A 21656-nucleotide genomic window follows, 5' to 3' on the forward strand; every position below is an offset into this window, starting at 1 on the left:
TGCCCAAAAACTCCAAAAGAAGCTGCAGAACATCAAGAATGCCTCCGCCAGACTCATCCTGAACATCCCCTGCCGTAGCCACATCACTGGGCACCTGAGAGACCTTCATTGGCTCCCGATCAACACAAGAAACACCTTCAAGTTCTTCACACACATCTACAAAGCACTGCATAACACTGGACCTGCATACCTCAACCACTGCCTCTCCTTCTACACGCCCCCACAAACATCTCCGCTCCACCCAACTTGCCCTGATCACTGTCCCACGGATCCGCATAGACCTTCGCTAGAGGAAAATCCTTCTCCTACCTTGCTGCAAAGACCTGGAACTCCCTGCATCTGCACCTCAGGCAATCACCCCAGCAGCCTCAATTCAGCGCGGACCTCAAGACCTGGCTCTTCAACTGAACCTCAAAGGTTCCCCGACAGCAACTTGAGACCCTAACGGGTGAGTAGTCGCGCTATACAAGACTCTTGATTGATTGAATTATAGATCTATTGGTTTTACCAATGCTTGTTCGGTGTTGTGCTAGTGACAGCTTAGTTTTAGCCCATAGACTCGTCACAGTCAGGGTTGTTGAGGTAAGTCACTTTTGAAGCAAACATGTAGGTAAAGTAAGACTGTGCTATTAATTGATGAGCACTTGAGAGAGAGATGTCAATCAAGTGAGTGCTTATACTGCACAGCACCTGCTTAAGAGCATTCGTTCCTGCAGACACTTGGATAGAGCGGTCAGTGGCTTCACTAGGGTCCTGTGATGTTGACTCACATCTGCGCTCTCGGGGATTGCTCCCCCTTGCAACCAGCATCACTGTAGAGGCTGGAGTAGAGAATAGAGCAGACCAGGAGAGGGAACCACAGCTGAGGAAATAGGAGTATTCAGTGAGGACAAGACAGAAAACAAAAGCATACCGAAGAGCAGGAGAGGTGAAGGAAAGAATGCAGGAGGATGCAGTCTGAAGAGAGCAGTAGAAGAGACGATAGAGTAAAACAAAGCATGATAGAGTGTAAAATAGGAAGAGAGAGAGCAGATAAGAGAAAGTGAGAATGTTAAAGTTACAGAAAGGAGAATGAGAACAGCGAGACGACTAAGCTTTTGCTTAAATGGATTCGTCACTACTGGCTCACTGGCTATCACCTTTGGGGAGACCAGGAACTGGTTGGTAATGGTGTCAAAGTCCCTCATGAAAATTCGTAGCAGGATTGATGTACACAAGTTGGCATGTGGGAGTTGCTGGCAATGGTGGGCAGCGAAAGAAGCTGGCAGTGTGATGAGCTGGGCAAACAATGTGTAACCAGTTGAGAAGGTGGGCCCCTTCAACTTTCGCTACGCCACTGACTGAAAGAGGACAAACTCTGTTCCACACAGAATGATTAGGGTTGAGAACAGCAAGACATTGTCATGAACGCCATTCATGGAAAGATTAAAGAGTGCATTTGTAACGGAAGGAACTGAGGTAGTGAATTTCTAAAGTGCCACCGAAATACCTTTAAGTAACCCCTTCCAGGATGTGGCTAGCTTTTCAAGACCTTAAAAATATACCTATTTTTATTTATTTTTGTTTCTGAAGACTCAATGGTCCGTTTGAAACAATAGATTGGCAGGAGCATTTTCTGGGCCCGAGTCTTAAAGAAAAAAAGAGGGGGCACCTCGTAGGTTATAGAGAACTGGGCAAGGACTATGAAGATTGACAGACCAATATCTAAAAGGCAGTGGGATATCACCCCCTGGACTGGAGGGGCAGCGGGGGGAATGGATGGAGTCTGGATTATTCTCCTTAAGAAGGATTTGATGTGGTTCTGTGGGGCCCAAGAGGAAATAAGGGTTCTACTCTCAGGAGTATAGAACATTGGTCTACAACATCGACCAACAAATTATTTTATTTCGATTCATTGAATGTGATTGTATCCCCCTTTAATATCATGAAAATCTGATATGGTACATGCTGGCCACCCCTAATAGGTGTGTAATGACTTCTGTGATGAAAGTTGGCTCGGTTATGTTAGCTTTGTGGTGATTAAACACTCGGAGTTTCAAAAGCACCCACTGGGGCGAAGACACTGATCAGTAGGAAGAACATAATGAAATATTCATCAGTGAATACATTTGTTTAAGTATTTTGCAGCAGAGATGCAGATTAAACAGTCGTCAAAGCCGTGGAGGGAGTTCGCTCTGCAGAAGAGTCTGTGTGACGGCCCAGCAATGCGCCCCATACATGGCACAGCCTGGTCTGTGAATGATGAGCTTAATGACTGTGACATGCTGGGGCACAAGTTAAGTACTCTGAAAGCAAAGCAGAGAACTATTCATTGAAAGAGAAGCTTCAATTAAAAATAAATAAAAAGGATCATTTCATCAGCTTGAACAACCTCCGCTTCCCTGGAGTGGATACAGAAGAAGCCATTTTAATATGAGCGGCTCCATCAGTAGCCGTATCGCTGACCGAAGCCCAGCACAGACCGACTTTCATGCTAGTCCTGGCCGCCCGACGTGAGATTAGTAAGTAATGGATTTCTAATGACCTGCCCGTTAGTTGTAGATTGGATTAAAGCTACTACTCATGTGAGCAATGTATTTAAAGCATGTGACTCCAGAAGCCTAGAGAAGACTTGGAAAGACTTTAAAGCGTGGCAATGTGTCCAATGATTGCCCCTGAATGAAGTACTACATGAAGGCCTACCTGAGGCTGTTTCCATGTAAGCAGCCTGTCTGAGGCCTGACTGGTAACCATCACTAAATTGGAAGTAGTGCAGACAGTGAAATAAGGACAAAAAAAAGGAAAAGAAGCAGGCCGCAGTTATGGACTGGGATTTCAAAGCAGCTTTGATGTGGGCATACCAGCCTTGAAAGATGTGGGCATACCAGCCTTGAAAAATGTGGGCATACCAGCCTTGAAAGATGTGGGCATACCAGCCTTGAAAGATGTGGGCATACCAGCCTTGAAAAATGTGGGCATACCAGCCTTGAAAAATGTGGGCATACCAGCCTTGAAAAATGTGGGCATACCAGCCTTGAAAAATGTGGGCATACCAGCCTTATTGAGTACAGCGAGTGCAGCAAGCGAGTGCGACCGTACGCAGGAGGATTCTCTGTTTTCTGAGGGGTACTCATGGTATAGGTGCATACAAGAGAATTGTGTTTTCCCTCAGGAGGGCTATCTGCTAGGTTGAGTTGGGGGAGAGGTGTGGCATAGTGGCCTGGGTGGCTGACTTCGGAGCGCGGGGCTCATGGATCAATCACCGGCGGCAGCTCAGCACAATGTGACTCTGGGCAATAGCTCACTTAACCTCTCCAAGGGCCCCCAGCGCTTTGAGACCCTTGGGGGTTGAGTAGCTTGCGCTTTACAAATACCGGATTTTGATTTAGATAGCGGATATGTTCTCCCTCCTTCTGGCCCTCAAAGCAGCCTCCCTGGTGCTAAGCCTACCAGGGGTTCTCTCTGTGTACCATATGGCCAGTTGAGCTCTTTCGGATCAGTTTGGGGGGACAGCCCATCTCTTGAACTCATCTGTGCCAGACTCCAAGATGTGACGATTCACTCATGGAACACAGTTGTACAGAGCATTATCCAGTTGTGCTGCTCCCACAAATCAAGAGAAGGCTTCCAACTTTATTTTTAACCTCCAATTTTAAATTCCTTCACATTTACAGAGCATTTAAAATGTTTCAAGTTTGTTTTTTTATGTATATAATGTTTTACTAATCAACTAATATCATATAACTTCCTCAACAGTTGCGGACCCCACGATTAAGTATTACAGACCCCAGGCTAAGAATGACTGCCCTAGAGAATGTGGCTTGAAGGACTATGTTCTGCAGGGTCCTAGTGTTCTATGCCCAGGACTATACCACAACTTGACACCCAGTTCCTTTACAGTGTACACCAAATCAGTGTAAAAGCTCCCAATCAGAAGAAAATAAAGGTTTTAAGGTTTGCTTGTTTTAATTTTCACAGGAGCTCAGTAGCCTCTAGATCAAGGGTACCTAATGTAGGTCCAGAAAGACCACTTAAATATATCCACCTAAAAAAACTCACCATGAAACTAAAGGGAATGAACGCTGGCAGTAGCGATTGTGAAAATATGAAACATCACTGCCTTTCTGGACCTATGTTGAACACCGCCTGTCTTACATCTGTTTGCCTTTAATCTATATAAAAAGCAGTTATCAGGCATAGGATGCGTACAGTAGATAGATCTGCGGAGGGTTCTACATCCACCGTGCTCCTATAGCCAGTTCCTATGTTATTGGCCAAATAGATTAATTTTTAAAAACACAAGCTCAACAGAGGCTCCTTGACTGGTGTTGGAGATGCAATAGTCTCCAAGCGAGTTAGACTCAGTTGGACGACCTGATAGGCTCAGCTTTAAATGGGCCGGTACTCACCGGTACTGAGTACCGGCACTTCTTATTTTTATCACCCTGAGTACCGGCACTTCTCTGCGGCCGTGGAGAGTACTGGTACTCATGGAGGGTAGGCGCATTGGCATCTAGTTATAGTAGCCTGTCTCTTTGTTCAGCCAAATCACTTTTATAGCCCTGAGCTGAGCCCCCACTGGACTAGTCAGTGTGGGATCATTTGCATGACATCCCAGTGTTCGCCGTCATGCTGTGTTGCAAGGAATCGAGGCAGCCCAGTGACAGCACAATGAGAAAAGCCATGGGAGGTTAAAAGGGCTTTAATCCCACCTGATTCTTATCTGTCTGCTTTTGTGGGTCTGTTTGCCTGCTTGTGTGTGTGTGTTTTATTACAAAATAAGGAAAGGTTAAAATATCATTGTTTGACTTTCATTTTGTATAAAGAATTAACCTGATTTGTTTATAGAAAGACATTTAGCCCCGCCCACTCGTCACATTTAAATGAGTACCTGCACTATTTTTTTCCCATTTAAAGCACTGCTGATAGGAAATAAAATGTGTAAGTGATCAGCGAGAGTTCGTTTGAGCAGCGCGGCAATACCATGATTATCTAGTGAAGGGTAGTCATCCACCTACGGTGAACACCGACAAAGATAAAAGACCCAGTGGTTTATGGGTAATACTTCTGCTTCAGCCTAATCCCAAACGTGAACGCTGGGCCCGACATATAGCAGCAGCCAACGCATACCCCAAACTACCAAGACATTCTCATCACCAAACGATAAAGTGAGAAATGGCGCCCGTGATTCAGCACGATGAACTGCGGACACGTTGTCTTCGAGTCGTTCATAGCAGGATTTACTGCCCGCGCGGGCTGCCTTGGGCGCGTGCGCGCCGCCACAGGCTGCAGCGTAGGCCTCGAGGACGCAATTATAGCTGCCGCGCGAGTACCTGGCCCCGCCGTTGCAGCAGAGCCCCTGCGCAAGGCATCTGGATGAGCCATTCATCCCTCTGACATTTCATACCTACAGCATCTGTTCTACACCCAGGCATGCCATAAAGTATCCATCAACCAGGCTAGAATCCGATTTCATTCAGTGAAAAACAACTCCTCCTCTTCTTCTCACCTCCAGCGCAAGCAAGGTCATGTTTTGTGACCTGTGATCTGAGCATCAATAACAATGTGACGAAAATAACGAGCATCACTTCTGGTCTAGAGCGCGCACTGCAAACTCAATTGTCTTCTGGTACTAAAATAATACATGCACATTACTACCGAATGTATTGATGTTCATTTAATTGACCTCGAGAGGTTGAAAACAGGAGTCACTTGCTGGGAATGTAAACTGTTGCTAGCAGGTAGCGCGCAAATCTCTGCTGGGTGGACTCTTAACCCACTGAGCTATCTAATAGGCTCATAACAGCGCCAACTAAGTAAGTCAGTGCTTCTCAACATTCCACGATCGGGATTGTAGTGTATGCCTTTAAGGTTCTATTGTTTTTATTTAATGCTGTATCGTGGACCTGGCGCTCGCCTGTTCTTTGTAAAAATAAATATTACTTGGATTTATACTGCTCCGACCTTCATTACAGGGATCTGTAACCGATGCTCGTCTGTTTCGGACATCACTCATTGCTGCATCGGATTTGGATGTCTTCCGCTAGAACATGCTAATTGATGGCTGTGTTTTGTTAAGAGATTCATGGTATAACGGAGGTCTGCCACATTAAAGCACGTCTACCTTGAGGGTCACACAGTAGTGACCTGGCGCTCGTGCATTATGCGATTCAAGACCTACGCATCTCTACAGAATTATTTTACTGAGCTTTAGCGCCCTCTTGCCCAGTGTCACAATCTGTAGAGGAGCGAGGTTTTCAAAGCTCACACGATCTCGCTCAGGATGCTCTCAATGGGATTCAAAAGCATGGACCACACTTTCATGGAATGTTCCAAGATGGCCGACACTGCCAGAGACGCATGGCCACCACACCCTTCTGGTATTTCATGGCTCCCAGAGCAGAAGGGAGCAAAGGGCCCCAAATGCCCGAGGTCTTAAACAACATCCACAGACAGGGCTCCTTCTACTACCTTATCGATAAAATCACCAATCACCACCTGGAATGACAGTGCTCCTCCCCTGGGTCAACAGTAATGACTACACCACACCAAGGCTGAATATGCCAGTAGTTTACCCCACAAACATCAAACTCATGTGTAAGTAACAGGAAGCAGTTTGAAAACAAAACTATAGTTATTCCTTTGACACATATGTATACATTTTCAAAAAGTCTGCTCAAGTCTACAGTCCAGCAAAAATGTCCATAAGAACCACCCAGGGAGAAAAAGTACCATCCTAGCAAAAAGCCAGCAGTAATCCACAATCCAACATCAAGCCCAGAGGGAAGTTTAAATCCGGGTAAAAAACAGTAACACCAAAACCAAATGCAAACAACACACCGGTAATCAGTGTACATTATACAATTTGACAACATAACCCAAGGGAAACAAATCAATGTCAACAAATGAGTGCTCCTGCATGAATCTTGGAAATGTCAAGAGTCATCTTAGGTAAAGGTATTTTCACTTACTCGTATTCTTCGCATAGCTGCTACAATTTCTACCCTGCTGTTTGGCCGAGGTACATCCAGACTTCCAATGTACTGCAAAGAACAAAGAAGAAAATAAACAACAGTGAGTAAACCATTCAATTGCGATTAGACAATCAAAACATAACACGTTTCAGGACTACAGAGATGCTTCTAATTTACAAATCACCACATAAAAACGGTTTACATCATCCGGCACATTTGACCACCTATCGTTATGACCACCACTTGCTCATTCAGCGACTGTCACAAAACAAAAATCTTATCCAGGACTTAAAAAACCTTCAATAATAACCTGAGTTTATTCATTTTTGTGGGAGTTTTATACAGCACTGACTAGACTCTGGATATCAGAGCTCTTTACAAAATGTAGGATTAAAAGAAGGATTCACCATTGACTTTGTATCACAAGTGGTTAAAAAAAAAACAAAAAAAAAACAGTGCAACATAATATATTTATCTCCAAGAGTAACAAATAATCCAGCAGTGCCCGTCCAAGGCACAGATGCTGAAGTGGGCCAGATGACCGTATTGAATGGTCCTGTTGGTGAAGCAAACTCAAGGGGGCAGGTTGAGGCATTTGTAGTAGAGATGTACAAGAGCGATTACATCTGGACACAGGAGGATGTGCCAGATAGCGCACACACAACTTTGGATGTATCACTTTGTAAAACATGGGTATTTTCACTAAAGGATTCCTAACGGAAAACAAGACAACAACAAACAAGCATTTGCAATGCAATAGGTCTCGCAACTGCGAGTTTTGGAGCTATTGGTATTGTAAATGGTATTGTAAATGACAATGCCTTTAATTTATTCACAAGCATCAGGCATCAGACATCCACAAGCATTAGATATCAGTCATGAGACATCAGGCATCAGACATCCACAAGCATCAGACATCAGTCATCAGGCATCAGACATCAGGCATCAGGAATCAGACATCAGACATCCACAAGCATCAGGCATCAGGAATCAGACATCCACAAGCATCAGGCATCAGACATCCACAAGCATCAGGCATCAGACATCCACAAGCATCAAACATCAGGCATCAGACATCCACAAGCATCAGACATCAGGAATCAGACATCAGGTATCACACATCAGACATCAGGCATAAGACATCAGGCATAAGACATCAGGCATAAGACATCAGGCATAAGACATCAGGCATCAGACATCCACAAGTATCAGACATCTACAAGCATCAGACATTAGACATCAGGCATCAGACATCAGACATCAGGCATCCACAAACATCAGGCACCAGGCATCAGACATCAGGCATCAGACATCCACAAGCATCAGACATCAGGCATCAGACATCCACAAGCATCAGGCATCAGACATCATGCATCAGACATCATGCATCCACAAGCATCAGGCATCAAACATCCACAAGCATCAGACATCCACAAGCATCGGACATCAGGCGACACACACCCACAAGCATCAGGCATCAGACATCAAACATCGGGCATCAGACATCAGGCATCAGATGTCCACAAGCATCAAGCATCAGACATCAGGCATCAGACATCCACAAGCATCAGACATCAGGAATCAGACACCAGGTATCAGACACCAGGTATCAGACATCAGGCATAAGACATCAGGCATAAGACATCAGGCATAAGACATCAGGCATAAGACATCAGGCATAAGACATCAGGCATCAGACATCAGGCACCAGACATCAGCCATCAGGCATAATACATCAGGCATAAGACACCATGCATCAGACATCATGTATCAGACATCAGGCAACATACATCCACAAGCATCAGGCATCAGACATCAAACATCAGGCATCAGGCATCAGATATCAGACATCAGATATCAGACATCAGGCATCAGACATCCACAAGCGTCAGGCATCAGACATCCACAAGCGTCAGGCATCAGGCATCCACAAGCATCAGACATCCACATGCATCAGGCATCCACAAGCATCAGGCATCCACAAGCATCAGACATCAGGCATCCACAAGCATCAGACATCAGGCATCAAACATCAGGCATCAGACATCCACAAGCATCAGGCAACAGACATCCACAAGCATCAGGCATCAGACATCCACAAGCATCAGGCATCATACATCAGGCATTAGATATCCACAAGCATCAGGCATCATTCATCAGTCATGAGACATCAGACATCCACAAGCATCAGACATCAGACATCCACAAGCATCAAGCATCAGACATCAGGCATCAGACATCCACAAGCATCAGACATCAGGCATCAGACTTCATGCAGACATCAGGCATCAGACATCAGGCATTAGACATCAAGCATCAGGCATCAGGCATCATGCATCAGACATCCAGCATCAGACATCCACAAGCATCAGGCATCAGGCAGCCACAAGCATCAGACATCAGGAATCAAACATCCACAAGCATCAGACATCCACAAGCATCAGATATCATGCATCAGACATCAGGCAACACACATCCACAAGCATCGGGCATCAGACATCAAACATCGGGAATCAGACATCAGGCATCAGACTTCCACAAGCATCAGACATCCACAAGCATCAGGTATCAGACATCATGCATCAGACATCAGGCAACACACATCCACAAGCATCAGGCATCAGACATCCACAAGCATCAGACATCAGGCATCAGACATCCACAAGCATCAGACATCAGGCATCAGACTTCATGCAGACATCAGGCATCAGACATCAGGCATTAGACATCAAGCATCAGGCATCAGGCATCATGCATCAGACATCCAGCATCAGACATCCACAAGCATCAGGCATCAGACGTCATGCATCAGACATCATGCATCAGACATCAGGCAACACACATCCACAAGCATCAGGCATCAGACATCAAGCATCGAGCATCAGACATCAGGCATTAGACATCAGGAATCAGACATCAGGTATCAGACATCAGGCATAAGACATCAGGCATCAGACATCCACAAGCATCAGGCATCAGACATCCACAAGCATCAGACATCAGGCATAAGACATCCACAGGCATCAGGCATCAAACACCCGCAAGCATCAGGCATCAGACATCAGACAGTGTGCTCAGTTGTATTATGTCCGCTGGAATAATAGCAAAGTAAACAAAGAAAAGTACTAACTTGTACTACAAAAAGTATGTGCGCTGCTATTAATATAAAGCTTAGCGTGCAGCGCAGTTATGTGCTCATGACAACCTAAAAACAAACAAAAATGTAAAAAGACCGCGCTCTGTTGGCATTAAATAATGTTAAAGACGTACATCGTAAAGCCCTTCGCTCTGAAAATAAAGAAACCCATTTCGAACATGCAGGCTTTTGTAAGCACATGATAACGTGAATGTTTAAAAAGACGAACAAGACAAGCCCGGCGGAGCGTGGCGCGCGCGCTTGGTGGGGGCGGGGGAGCGCATTCCAGGCGGGTGAGCGGAACCTTTGAAGTACGATGCCAAACGGATTGCATGGCGGCACGATGCACGTGATTGTGCGCGTGCTCGCCATGCAATCCGCTTTTGGGAGCACTTTTGGGAGCCCCTTACTAGAGTCTCGCTGAGCGATCGCTTACGCGATAGCTTACGCGATAGCCAGGCGAGACCTAAAAAACACTACACTTTTTAAACGTGAAATCAACTGCATTTCGTATTCTCATGAGCAGTAACCCTGGATTCAGGCCTGGACTGGGAACCCAAAGCAGTTCTGGCAATTTTCTCGGACCAGCCCCTGGGGAAGTACTGCCTGGTCCCGGGAGGCTGGAAATGCTTGCTTGCTGCTTTTGTTACTGGGGGCCAATATTGCAGCACCACTGCAATAGCAACACCCACCGCTGGAAAACGAACCTCCACCCTTCTATCCTCCCAGGCAAAATGCCCGATGCCTGGTATTGCCCGCCCTGCTCGCCTGGATTACAAAGTCTATGGTCTCCTTTTTATTGCCCTCTTCTTCACACTGTACTAGCTAGACTGGACGGCAAGGATCCTGAAGAGATCCTTGAGGGGTGGGGGAGGTCCTATGATGTATGGTCTCTGACTTGACACGTGTGCCAATGATGCTCCTTGTAGGGCAACAGAACCGTGAAGTTCCCTCCTAGCAAAGACAAAAAACAAGCAGGTCTACATACAGTTTAAGAAAGCGGTAAAGATCTCACTCTTTTGCTGGAGCTAATTTAGGATCATGTATATTCAAGAACCAGAAAGAACCAGAACCACTGCCACACAAGGATGGTAGGACCGATCACACACGCAGCTTCCTCTTACTCCACTTAGTTCGATTCAGCCACCCGATCACAGCAAAATTATAAAAACACCCCTCTAGTCATCAAACCCAACACCGAGGGTGGGACGTAATGCTAACTGAAGAAGATATAGATCTTCAGTTTCTTTCTAAATTGAAGGAGGGTTGGAGCAATTCTAACACTGACAGTAATGGCACTCCAAATTCAGGGTGTAGAGATGGTGATCTGTTTTTTCTTTCTGTCTTGCACATAATTATGTCCAATATGGCGGCCTCCCGGCTTGTGGTCTGCTGCCGTCCTAGCGAGGCGGTTAGTTTCTTGGCTATCATTATCTGGTATAATTTCTGATGAAGTTGATCTCGAAGTTCATAAGGGCCTGGAGGGGAAGTTAGCGTAGCCCACTGAGCAGTGGGACAATATGGTTGAACTTGAAGCCCCCAATGAGACGTACCGCAGTGTGTAGGAGCCTTTTTGGGGTGAAAAATTGGTCGTAAAGAGGCTGTTGAACAGAGCACCTCCTCCATCAAGGTAGGAGAGGATAAGACACTTGAACCTTCATGAGTTAGAGCAGGTAGCAATCGCTTTTCGTTTTCCTGGCGGTGAGTTTTTTGGAATATAGGGTCTCTGTAAAGAAGGAATTCAGTGATTTTGCATGCTTGAGAAGTGTGTGTTTATGGGGGGGGGGGGGGGGGATTATACCATCTACATTTATACACATATGAATGTTGACTAACAATGAATGAACGGTTAAATGATTGAGATAACGATGGGAAGCATACAATTATTGAAATGTATGGAAAGTGGAGATACAAATGGAGACTGCCGTCCTCTACACCGGTTAAATAAAATCTTTGGCAGGCCAAAAGGCAAAGTCTACTGACTGATATGACTAACAACTTTTGCAAAACCCTTTTTTGAGTCTCCCTTATTTTGCATATTCCTTTCCCTGCATAATTGTAATTTAGGGCTTTCTTGGAAACAGCAGCAGTCAGTCTGTTACAAAGTGACCTTCCAAGTGGGCCAGACTTGGAAGCACTTTGTGCTATGCTTCAAGGGGGTAACATACCAACTGAGGCATCACGGCCTCTGCATTGGTGGCAGATGTTTAACAGCTGTCAGCCCAGCAGGTTACGATTGATGGGGTCTATGAGGTTTGGTTGCAGGTGCACGGGGCAATGGGGATCACTTGTTCGATTCTTAGGCAATAAATAACCACCTGAATTATCATTAACATCCAAGATATGTTGGTGGCCAACAAGCAGAGGGAGGCCTACTCTGCCCTTACTCCTAGGACCGCTTCAGGTGCTCTGTCCATTACTTGCTCGTGTTAGAGATTGTTGTGATATGCCTACACACAATGTGTTGTCAGTGAGCCCTAACAAGACTTGTGATGAATCAACTACTACGTGCTTACCAAGCTTTGTGTATGCTTTTGGCGCGAGTGCCAAGGTACGTGAATTTGTCTGCTTGATTCCCACTTGCAGTGTGTGAGAACACAGCCATGGAGAGGAAATGGGGCTGAAAAACACAAGTACTTCCTTCAAGTGCCCTTCAGCAGCTATGTGGGATATCCTAAGATTTGGAGCTCTCAAGCCCCTCATGTAAACAACAGATAGATCATTAGCTACAGAAATTGTATTACTCTGTCCATAGACTACTTAGCTGGAGAACATATTGTCCATTCACAGTAATTCATTGGAGTGCGCTCAGTTCCACCCATGACGAGGTCTTTGTCCTTTCCAATGAGCAATCTTTCCACGGAGTATATTGAACTCCCATTGCCAATATGATCTATAAATTAGAAGGCTCTATTTACATCCCCTGGATTGAGCACAGATGAGCATTCTCAGGGCGATGCAACGCTGTCTTCCCTCTGCTAGGTTCTGGTTTTCTGGGTTGCTCTGGGACCTTTCCCACAGTGTGGTGGATGTCTGCGATCTCAATACAGGTGCTCCTCGCTGTGCGTTTTGCTCCTTCAGAAGAGCTAACGGCGCGGCTGGATAGAGGGTGCACTCAAAGGGGGCCTCTGCCTGTACTGGAGGGTGGCTGCCGCCCAGCTCTTAGTGTGAGCCGCTGGTTACAGGCGGGGCCCACCAGCGCTTATTTTAACTCATCAGACTTTAACTAGAGCAAGAGACAGAAAAACACAACAGCGGGAAAGATGGAGGAAGCGAAAGATGGAAAAACAGAGACAAATGGAACATGGATGGAAAAAAAACCTGCCAGAATGAGAAAGTGGTAGGGAGTGTCTGGAGGTGAATGTTAGAGGCCTGAGGTGAAAACAAGACTACGCATTCTTGGTATTCGGCACCCTGACATTCGATAGCGCTGGTTTCTGAGCAAAACTTGGGGCCTCTACACTTATTTTTTTTTACAAATTAAGCACTGCTGCCCTCCCCCCCCCCCCCCCCCCCCCCCCCCCCCTCCTACAACGAGAATTATGGTTGGAGGAAGGAAATCTTTGGTGCAAGAAGATACACCTCTTTGTTTCTTGGGAGAGTGTTTCCCAACACTTTTGTGTAAAACCTGTCCAGTCCCTCTTAATAGGGTCCTTCACTTTCCTCTGGTGCACACTTTAGGCTGTGGACTCTGGTACCAGTCAGGTAATGATTACGAGTGGTTCATGTTTGGGAGGCTTGTGCCAAGTGAGTAAGGTTCTTTGTTACACAACTATGATTATTGAACAAGATGCTAGACTAAGATTGCAGCACAAGATGGATTTTCTTATTTTTTGTGTTACATTTTTTCTCACACGGCAACATGCGTGTAGCTTTCCCACTGGAAGCTCTGGCACCTATCTGGAATGGCTGGCAGAAACTACACATATAGCCTGTCAGGCCAGAACGGTCATAGACAGTGGCATAACAAAACTTAAGGGAGCCCCTCTGCAAAGTACACGGAGGGGGCCTCATGTTCAGGACCCAGCCAGGAGCCTTCAGGCCAGGGGCCAATCACCCGTGCACAGTGCCGAAGGAGGCCTCCTGGAGCTCCCTCTGCCCGCACCACAGGGGCTGTGGGGCCTAATGGTACGCCACTGCTCCTGAATATACCTCGTTATCACGCAGTCTTTTTCAGCGAACAATCTAAATCCAAACGAGACCCCCCTCAGGAATTCTGTGCTGTCTTTCCTAGATCTTATATTTCTTTCATCAATACATGGACACTGATGGTGCAAAATGCAAGTTAATGCCTTAATGTAACGTCTGCAGCCATGTTTTTTTAAAGAAGTGCCCGTCTGTCGTGTCAAGCCTCTCTTTTACTTCTTGGCTCCTGACACTATCAAATAATGATGAGCTTCCTCAGCTGTAACAATGTACATACATGGAACAATGTACATACATGTTACAACTGAGGGTAATCTTCTTCCTTTCTCATGATCATAGAGCTAGGCACCTGTGTACTCTTTGTTTCACAGTCACTCGACCCTCGTTGGAAACCTGTGTACAGCTTAAAGAGTAGGGTCTAATAGGGTTTGTTAGGGAAGTCCTTGGTCAACAGACACTGTAATTCACAGATAATTCTTTGCTCTTTTGTTAGTAATCTCTTTCAGCCTTCAGATAGAGATTGCCCAATGGTTTCCTCTTTTATTATAAATCACTAGGATGCATCCTTTTGGTTGAGGCCAGCCACACTGATTCAGGAACCGATAAAGCTATCAGTATAAAAGTTACCAGAATATTTACATATTTAAGGTACTGTAAGAACAGCAAACCCTAAAAAGAAACTGCAATTGGGTCCAGTGTGTGGTGGGATCTAATGCATGGTTGTGCCACTGCAAAGCAATGGATGACACATTCGATGCATTTGTAATATTCTGTCCGCCACCGGGGGCCATGGGAAGAGGGCCCATCTTTAGGAACGAGGCTTAGGGCATCATTATGATGCCGGATGGTCAGACCAACGCCCGACACCATGGCGGTACAGGGACTGCCCGGCAGGCAAGCGGCGGCCCAACTGCCGAGATACAATGTGCCCACTGGGCTGGCGGGGGGAAAAGTGCTGTATAACATTGCAGCTTGTGCTGGGTCCCTGGAAAAGGCCAGCAGCCCAAGCCGTAGTGTCATACAGCACTTTGTGTACATTCATGCATCGTGTGTAAGGCACCAGGTTGTGCCTGGCGCACGGTGCATGAATGTGCATGGGGGCGTTACATATGCCCCCAGGGACTCGGAACAGTGGCTTACAAGGAACAGGGGCCCTTGATTCTTGATGCACTGTTTATTTTCCGCCACAGTGAGCTTTCCTACAATTTACATCTGACTTTGTCAATCAACTTGCTCCCAATTTCTGCAACTACAGAACTCGTTTTATTCGCTTTCTTTACACGCAAATATATATGAACAGGAACAGAGAACTACAGGATCAACATAGAAATGAACATTTTCAAGTCAGATGTATATCTTTGCTTGGTTCTAGACATGCTAAAACACTCTGATATTTTGTAACTAGCTAAATAAGAACAGCAGGAGATGTTTCCGAAAACCTGTTACTACAGTGTAAATATTTGAAATTGTAATAAAATGTCCAGCCAGTTGTTTTTCTCGCTGTGAAGGAAAAACGGAACTGCAACAGTCGGGCTTTGCTCACTTTTGACTTGCCCAGGAAAGATTTTTCCATCACCACTTTTGAGAGAATGCAAAAGAAATTTTAAAAAAACTAGCTGCGGTTCTGATGCAGAGGATGCACAGCGTTCGCGTGACATTATCTTTCCTAAAGCAACTGTTCAAACTATGGGGCGGATTACGAGTTTGGTGCAGTTGGGCCGACCCTACACCGGCACAACTGCACCGAACCCGTGCAAGGCCCGCCCGCCGTATTACGAGTTGAACTCTTGTATGGTCGTTCCCTTTCCAATGGAGCTGCCTGAAAAACAGGCACCGCAATGGTAACGGTAAAAAATAACGGTGATGTCCATGCCGTGCTGGAACTTTGGGGGAATACAGACAGGGGGGCACATGTTGAGCCCCCTGAATGTATCTCCATGGCGTAGGTCTTGGGGGCCGCCCCCTTTGTTCCTGCATCGCCTGCCTTTTCATGGCGGATTCTTCACTCCAGTCTAAAATTAAAGCACTCTTATAACTAATGGTTACTAAACACATTATAATACAAGTCTTCCTTTCAAACTTGAAAATGTACTTATAAGAACTGATTTGCTGCATGGATATATTCTGCCGCATTTGGTACAGGTGTGAGAGAGAGTGCACTTGTACTGCAGCCGGTGCAGTATTCTGCAGAGAACAATTCAAGCCATGGGTTTGAAGGCCGGGTGGGAAGCTGACATTGTATCCCGCCTAGAGAGGGAGGATGATGCAAGTGGTGGTAACGTGACTGATTTTACGATGATTGACGGGGACAGACTTTGCACGATGGGCTGCCTCTTTGTGAACTGGAATGCATGTTGTTAGTGGACTCTCTGGATTAGGTAGCTACTCATTCAATTTTCATGGACATTGGCTGAGCTTTGAGTCGCCTCTTGGGGGTGCTGCTCACGTGGAAGCATCGCTAGGCCTCCACGCGGTCTTGTCCCACATAGGTAGAAGGGGACAGGTATTTTCCTTTGCAGGAAAGACCCTGACTGCCCCAAGGACTGCACTAGACAGGAAGGCTCGGACCCGAAAGGTAAAGGGCTAGAGAGCCAGGCACAAGGACTCAGCTAATGAAAGGCAGACCCATCAAAGCCAGCCACATCACCAGCCCATTATACAAAGTGCCGAGGGTGCAGAGCAGTTGATGAACCTGTCTATTCCCTCAGCAGAGAGTAAGTGAGGGATGCGCAGTCAACGCTAAGGCTTACCTACTCTATGGGAAGATTCAAGGAATCTGCAGGATCACAGCCACTGTAAAATAAGGAGATTGCATCTGACTCACTGACTCTGACCCAAAGCCATTGCCACGGGAATCTCAAATTTTACAGGAACATCCGGCACATCCTGAAACTTAGGTTGACCCGAGAGGGCTTTGTAGGGGGAATTTAACTAAACAATGTAGTTGCTGTCTGACAATTTATTCTACAGCTAGCCTAGAGTAGGTTCAGGATGCTCCTCAGTTTACTCCATCATGGAAAGAGATGGTACCCAAGAACGTGATGGAAAGATTCAAGCCTCCCTCTGTCAACTGCACCAGAGGGAGTGAGGTATGACATTACTGATTACATGATCCCCTCCTAAGACTGTTCTATCCAGCTTTCCAGAGAGCTGTGATGTTCGCAGTTCTATTTGTCATGTTATGACAGCTTCTAAATGAATGCCCAAGGACATGGCATCTAGCCAGCCGAGGACGTGTGAATCTTTATTTTTTGAGATGCATGAAGAAGGCTCCCCCGGGGCTACAGTGAGGATGAAGTCGCTGCAGATGTTTTAGTTCTAACTTTATATCTTTGTAGCACAATCTACACACGAGGACGTGACGAGTGCCGGCTCATGTATATGTTAGAGAAAACCATATATGTAGGTTGTGACGCCTGAGGGGATATATAGTCACCAGGGGGGAAACAAGGGTCACATGTATGTATATAAAACCACTTTAGCTTTAGCCATATAAGGAAGCTATAAGAGATGAGTTGAATCATTGATGTGAGAAAAGAGGAGTTGGCATGGTTTACTTATGTCTGATCAAACCCAATTCCCATAGGACAGGAGTATCTATGGGTTAGTCATGAGTTTTCAACAAATTGCTTTATCTCTAAACGTAAGGAAGACTAGTTACTCTGAAACAGGACGTAGTATTCACAGGGCCAGCAAACGGCTCCATTAACATCAATATTTTTAGAGCAAACAGTAGTGGGTCTCAAATGTTATACCTGCTTGAACCATTATCAGTGATTCTAAATGGAATGCTCTATTTCTAAGCGCTACAATTAGTATAATTAATGGCAGAAATTGGGCCAAGGGTATTTTTGCTTTAGTTTATAGGTTTTTTGTACCAAGGTATAGGAGAGCGAAGCCCACTTTTGCGTTGTCTACCTAGCATACTTTATCCAAGTGAAATAAGTAGAATCTACCTACCTTGCAGATGTGGGTATAAAGAATGTGTGTAACCTTAAATCTGTACTCTTAAAGTAATATTAATATGTAGGCATACACGGAATATGCCCTTTCGCAGCAACACACTTCCCCATAGAAACGGAATAGGTAAAACCCTTTGATACATTAGGTGCATAGTTCTCTGATTTTTAAAGCTTCTACTGTTTTGGGTGAATAAGCAAATGCAATGTACGGACCTGGTACTGCGGTTGTTAATGTGTTTTGTGTTGATGAATGTAAACTATTAGCTTATATTTTCAAGTATTGTCACATTTTTACTGAATACTTTTTTTCCCCATGAAAGCATGCAATTATTTTTTTTAGTACAGGGGCATTCTGACATTGCAGCACACTGCAATTTGATGATTGTGTTCCAATCTCATAAACACATCTGCTATTGGGATTTATTGTTAAAGGAATGAAACAAGCAGCTGGTATGACTGTCTGGTGTACTGTAGGCGACAACAAGTTAAGAATGTAAAGAATAGAAGGGGGCTGTCAAATTAAAAATGGAAAACAAAATACCTAACCCGCCAGGCCAGCTTCTGACCCACACACTTTCTCGTGACTGTGCACATGATTGGGAAAAATGCCATGACTCAAAGGGTAATAAAGCCAATGGCAGAAATGGGATAACAGATTGCACCATGCTGTCATGGGAAGAAGCAGAATGTATATTACACTCTCATATTACAATGGCCTGGCAGACAACTACACCTACCAGGCCCTCCGAAGAGGGTCTAGCAAGGATAATCACAGTGCAAATCTGCTACCCTCCGGGTTTGTCAAAAGAAGTAACAGACATCAAAATCCTTGCCTACTAAAGTAATCTGTGAGATTCTATGTAACAAATTTCCTGTCTACAGGAGTAGTAATGAGGGATACCTTTCACATCAAGCAAAAAGTGACAGTTGCCCTGGCCCCGGAAGTGACATCACTTCATTAGCTGGACTTCAGGACCTTGGGGGCCTCCCCCCCTCCCCCCCGAGGTGACGTCACTTCCGAGGGGGGTGTCATGTGACCGTTTTGGATCTCGTGTGTTGTGACATCATCCGGGTCACGTGCTCATGGTTCTGCACATAGTGAAGGCAATGCTGCTGCCCTCAATGAGCCAGAGCCCCTATAGATCAGGTGACTATGATGTGATGTAGAGGAGTTCGCCCCTTGTTTGATGCTTAGAATACATATAAGGAGCCCCTAAGCAGTCTATGCCAAACCCAGGAACAGCCCTCTAGAAAGAGATCGCTCAGTCATTATAAAGAGAGATAGCCAACTCATCAAAAAGACGCCCTCTGATGGTGGTTTGAACACTAGAGATAGAATTATCATAGACTTACAACAGCGGCAATAGAGCCGAACGCGCAGCAGAGCGACCATAAAGAGGGTGGTCACGAAGTCACCAGTTTTGACGAAGAGCTCTGCCAGCGGTTGGAAACGTTCAGCCTCAAGGATTTGCTGCAACTGACATACCCTATTAAGGGCTCCAGCAGCGGAAGCGAAGCCTCGAGTAATGAAGCAAATGCTGGAAACGATTTAATCAACATGGAAGATGGTGAAGAATCTATAACAACTCCTAACTCACCTGTCAATGAAGATATAAGGTTTCTGGAGGAATCGGCTCCGGAGGCTATCATTGTGCAACAGCCGCGTGCAAACTCTGATGCCAGTTATGCCTCGATAGACCTCAGCGACTCAAGATTTCAGAGTTCCACAAAAATGAAGGTTAGTAGAAAACGTTATAGACACTTACTTATACCGTATATATGGCTATACTCTACTTTTAACTAATAGTCTGTCTTTCGTTCTTTTATGAACCGTAGAAAGCATCAGTAAAAAGAGCCGTGGTAGAGGGGACACCGCCAAAGTTTAACACCGTAACGTTTTACTGCTTATGCTGTTTATAACAGATTTAAAGTTCCACAATACAAAACAAAGAACCATGTAAGTAAATGTGTTTATACTTATAATATTGAAGATTTTGAAAAGGAATCTCCAGGCATACCCTACGACGCCATATGGCATGTTTTGCCACGATTGTTTTGAATGCGTGAGTCAACGGGACTATTATAACCTCTGTTACAGCCGTAAATTAATGATCCGCAGCAGGCGGCGCACGAGTGCCTGGAGGACTCAGACACTTTAAGAACAATCCGTCAAATATGTAGCTTGCTAGACCCACACAAAGTATATGAACTGTTAAGGTTGGTGTATGGTTTGTCCGAAGAAAAGAAAAATGTCCACCCTAATATGATTAAGGTCTTGTCGACCACGCTCAAAGAGATCAGATGCTCATGCGAGCCAAGCTCAAAACTCTGTTGTATGTAAGGTTTGCATATGTATTTTGTTAGAGGATGGTAGAAAGAGCTATAGAAAGACGTATGTGCAATATTTACTGTAAAAATAGACAAGTCAGCTCTTTAGCCACATAAAAACTGCTTTAAAAAACGACGAACCCCCCTGGTAGCGTGTCAGATTGTATTATATAATGTTATATACTTACTCACTTTAAGGACAAGCATCAGAATGTAGGTACGCAAGATGCTTCTGAGTTACATCTAGGATACATATGTATTTCCAGATTGGTGTATGTGTTGATTAAAGAAAGAATAGCTGAAATATAACATTGAACTTTGTGCTATCTGAAGCTTGATGAGCCGCCCACAGCGATGTAGTGTGACAGTCCTACATGCATAGCCATCTGGTGTATCAATGCATGGCTACCTAAAACGGATGAATACTGGAGCGTGTACAAATGCCATATGAGGGAGTTAATACTATCACTGACGACCAGCTTACATATCGTTTTGGAGCTTCCGACAGAAGATTATTACAGAAATAAAGGTTTTGTCTTGTATGACAGAGAATTGGACAATGATTTGAATGCCATCAGTATCCGGAGTGTACAAAGTTATAGGAGGGGTGAGTGGGAAGCACTGTCTAGAGCCGTTAAGCTTATAGCTGTAAAAATATCAAAACTTGTGACACAGACAAATATCTGCCGGACCCTATTAATGTATGTACATGTGACACACCACTAAAGGCGGGCGAGCCTTCTCGGTCTTCATCCCGCAACTCTGGAATAGGCTGCCAGGCCATCTCCGCTCCGAAAGAGCCCTTCTACCATTCAGGAAGAAACTGAAGACATTACTCTTCACAGAAGCCTGGGCATAGCATCCACCACTTAGAGACTACACTCACTTCTGGGACTATAGCTCATCTTCTCGTAGCGCTTAGAGACCTGCCAGTTTTCAGCGCTCTATAAATCACAATTAACAATAACAATCGTTAATGCGCAGCTGGATGATCAATGGCAGGCGGACATAATTAGTCTTCAAGATCTAGCCTAGCCTAATAATGGAGCTCGATATATATTAATGGTAATAGATGCACTATACAAATATGCCTTTGCGGAAGCGCTAAGAGATAAAAGTGGTACTAGCTTC

General features: G+C 45.2%; 1 protein-coding gene across 2 annotated transcripts in view; it reads right to left on the bottom strand.

Moving 5' to 3' along the window:
• Window positions 1–21656, bottom strand: part of LOC146833896 (carboxyl-terminal PDZ ligand of neuronal nitric oxide synthase protein-like) — a 1023200-nt gene that overhangs the window by 833805 nt on the left and 167739 nt on the right. For both annotated transcript variants that reach the window (XM_085601806.1, XM_085601805.1), the window contains exon 2: window positions 6951–7022. In XM_085601806.1, coding sequence (XP_085457932.1) covers window positions 6951–7022 — 72 coding nt within the window. The remainder of the gene's footprint in view (window positions 1–6950; window positions 7023–21656) is intronic.

The sequence above is a fragment of the Triturus cristatus genome, chromosome 4_2 (assembly GCF_964204655.1).
Source record: "Triturus cristatus chromosome 4_2, aTriCri1.1, whole genome shotgun sequence".
Taxonomy (NCBI): Eukaryota; Metazoa; Chordata; class Amphibia; order Caudata; family Salamandridae; genus Triturus; species Triturus cristatus.